Source organism: Zea mays, chromosome 1, assembly GCF_902167145.1.
Source record: "Zea mays cultivar B73 chromosome 1, Zm-B73-REFERENCE-NAM-5.0, whole genome shotgun sequence".
Classification (NCBI taxonomy): Eukaryota; Viridiplantae; Streptophyta; class Magnoliopsida; order Poales; family Poaceae; genus Zea; species Zea mays.
The window spans coordinates 36,281,490-36,284,630 of NC_050096.1; the positions used below are offsets into that span (position 1 = coordinate 36,281,490).

General features: G+C 60.0%; 1 protein-coding gene across 1 annotated transcript; it reads left to right on the top strand.

Moving 5' to 3' along the window:
• The first annotated feature begins 401 nt into the window (after positions 1–401).
• Positions 402–2,481, top strand: LOC100283569 (glyoxal oxidase). Its single transcript, NM_001156469.2, has one exon. It carries the CDS (start codon positions 509–511, stop codon positions 2,249–2,251), a length of 1,743 nt encoding a protein of 580 aa, NP_001149941.2. The 5' UTR covers positions 402–508; the 3' UTR covers positions 2,252–2,481.
• The last annotated feature ends 660 nt before the right edge of the window (positions 2,482–3,141 follow it).

Consider the following 3,141-nt stretch of genomic DNA (forward strand, 5'->3'; position numbering starts at 1 on the left):
TCATGCCGTGCTCCTTCCTGGTCTTGTATGGGTCAGCAGGGAAGTAAGTACACGAAACGGGATCGAACGACGCACGGGATCGATCGAACGTGTACGTGCGCCAAATTGCCGGTCTGGTTGTTGTGCTCGTCGACTCATGAATACATACCCAAAAACTAAACATCAGAACAAAGAACAAAGTTAATTAAGGCAGGGCCATCAATTGACCAAATAAAGATCGTACTATATAAAAAGAACCAACCTGGCCAAAGCTCACTCGAGCGGAACGAAATTCCATTGTAAAGGCGCCAGCTAGCTGGAGTGTTTAAATGATATCGTGTGAAAAATCAGGGAGCAAAAATGGTGGTCGAAGCTTGGGCACTGCCGCATATATATACACTTCGCCGCTCAACGAGCTAAACACCCCCACTTAACCAAGAAAACGGAATCAAAGAAAACCTGTCCCTGAAACGACGACGCAACATCGTTACGTCTACAAGCCTGTGCCTGTCCCATCGATCGATCAACCATGGAGATTGCATTGGCAGCCAAGAAGAAGAACCGTGCCCGTCGCCACCTCGCCGTTCTTCTCCTGCTCCTCGCCTGCGCCTGCGCCGGCATTGCGCCCGCGAGCGGCGCCGGCGGGAGGTGGGACCTCCAGCAGCGCAGCATCGGGGTGTCGGCGATGCACATGCAGCTCCTGCACAACGACCGCGTCATCATCTTCGACCGCACCGACTTCGGCCACTCCAACCTCTCCCTCCCCGACGGACGCTGCCGCGTCAACCCGCGGGAGCGCGTGCTCCCTCAGGGGGACTGCACCGCGCACTCCGTCGAGTACGACGTCGCCGCCAACGCGTTCCGCCCGCTCTTCGTCTTCACCGACACCTGGTGCTCCTCGGGCACCGTCGCGCCCGACGGCACGCTCGTCCAGACCGGCGGCTGGAACGACGGGTTCCGCAACGCGCGCACCATGCCCGCGTGCAGCGACGGCGACGAGAGCTGCGACTGGTCCGAGACGCAGGACGCGCTCTCGGCCAACCGGTGGTACGCCACCAACCAGATCCTCCCCGACGGCCGCGCGTTCATCATCGGCGGCCGGAGGCAGTTCAGCTACGAGTTCTACCCAAAGGCGGGCCCTTCGGATACGTCCGTCATCCCGATGCCATTTCTGGTGCAGACGAGGGACCCCGAGGAGAACAACCTTTATCCGTTCGTGCACCTCAACATAGACGGCAACCTTTTCATCTTCTCCAACAACCGCGCCGTCCTCTTGGACTACAGCAGCAACAAGATCGTGCGGACGTACCCCGTGCTGGGCGACGGCGACCCGCGGAACTACCCCAGCTCGGGCTCCTCGGTGCTGCTCCCGCTGAAGCCCAACCCCACCGAGGCCGAGGTGCTGGTCTGCGGCGGCGCGCCAGCGGGCTCCTACAACTCCACCAAGCAGCAGCAGGGCGGCACCGCCGGCGCTTTCGTCCCGGCGCTGACGACGTGCGGGCGGATCAAGATCACCGACGCCGCGCCGGCGTGGGTCATCGAGACAATGCCGTCGCCGCGGGTGATGGGCGACATGGTCCTTCTGCCCAACGGCGCGGAGGTGGCCATCATCAACGGCGCCGCGGACGGCACCGCCGGGTGGGAGTCCGCCAAGACCCCGGCGTACGCGCCCGTCGTCTACCGCCCGGACCACTCGCCGGGGGACCGGTTCGAGGAGCAGAACGCGGCGGGCGTCGCGCGGCTGTACCACTCCTCGGCGGTGCTCCTCCGGGACGGCCGCCTGCTGGTGGGCGGCAGCAACCCGCACACCTACTACAACTTCAGCAACGTGCAGTTCCCCACCGACCTCAGCCTGGAGGCCTTCTCGCCGGAGTACCTCGACGCGTCCAACGACATGCTGCGGCCGAGGATCCTCGACCCGTCCCCCACCGGCGCGCCCGCGAGCGTGGGCTACGGGGCGACGATGGCGATCCGGTTCTTGGTCCCGGCATTGGCGCGGAGAAGGCGTGGCGGCCGCGCCGGCGGCCTCGGTGACGTGTCGGTGACGATGGTGGCGCCGTCCTTCACGACGCACTCGTTCGCGATGAACCAGCGGCTGCTGTTCCTTGACGTGACCAAGAACGTGGCGGTGCGCGGCCGAGCCGGCGCGTTCAGCGCGTCGGTGACGATGCCGGCGACAGCGGTGCTGGCGCCACCGGGGTACTACATGCTGTTCGTGGTGAACGGGCACATCCCCAGCGAGGGGATCTGGGTCAAAATACAGGCACAGTGAGAGCGTGCGACGGGGAAGGGGTTATACATTTCATTCATTTTGTTTCGTTCTTGCCATTGATACTCCCCTCTTCTTAGTTCTTGTTACTACTCTACAGGTGTACGTAAAAAGACAAAGACCCTTGTATAAAAGAGGTGTAAATCCATGGTACCGTTGACAGTCACTGACTGTGACTGGACACTGTGTTGCTGTCTCTCGTTGACGTGACTCGTGAGATGAGATTGGAAAGACAGAGAGGGGAATGTCTGTAAAGATGGTATCAGAGAGTTCACGTGAACCGGGCACACGTGACGCATCTCAACCGCATCTGCTCCTTGGCTCTAGTGTATGTATGGGCAAACAAACCAGCGACATCCATGACTGAGGCCTTGTTCGTTTGTGTTGGATTGGTGGGTCGGAACTATTCCTAGCCGGATTGCTTCACTAATTTATATAAACTTTGATCAACTGGAACGATTCCGGGTGCAATCCGACGTAAACGAAGAAGGCCTGAGAAGGATCGGAGATAGCGCGCATAGCCTACGCGAGCAGGCGATGCGTTCCGTCATAAGCATTCATTCCGATTTCTGAGTCAAGTAGTCAAATACGGAGTAAGTGCTGCGCCGTTCGTGTGATCGCCAGCCGGTGGGCTCGGGCCTCGGGGGCGGGCGCGCGCAACTCGTGTGCTCGGGGCTGACGAGTGACGAGACGTGGGACTTCGTGAGGACGATCGTTGTCACGGTCTCACGGAGGATGGCTGTGGCGCCGTGGGCCCGTGGCCGATCTGGGTCTGGGCTGGATTCAGTTGGACTTGGACAGCACCAAGGTAGGAGTATGCAGAGAGGCCTTCACCTTTAAAAAACTAGGGAGTATTTGGTTTTTAGTGATTAATTTTTAGTTTATCCATTTTA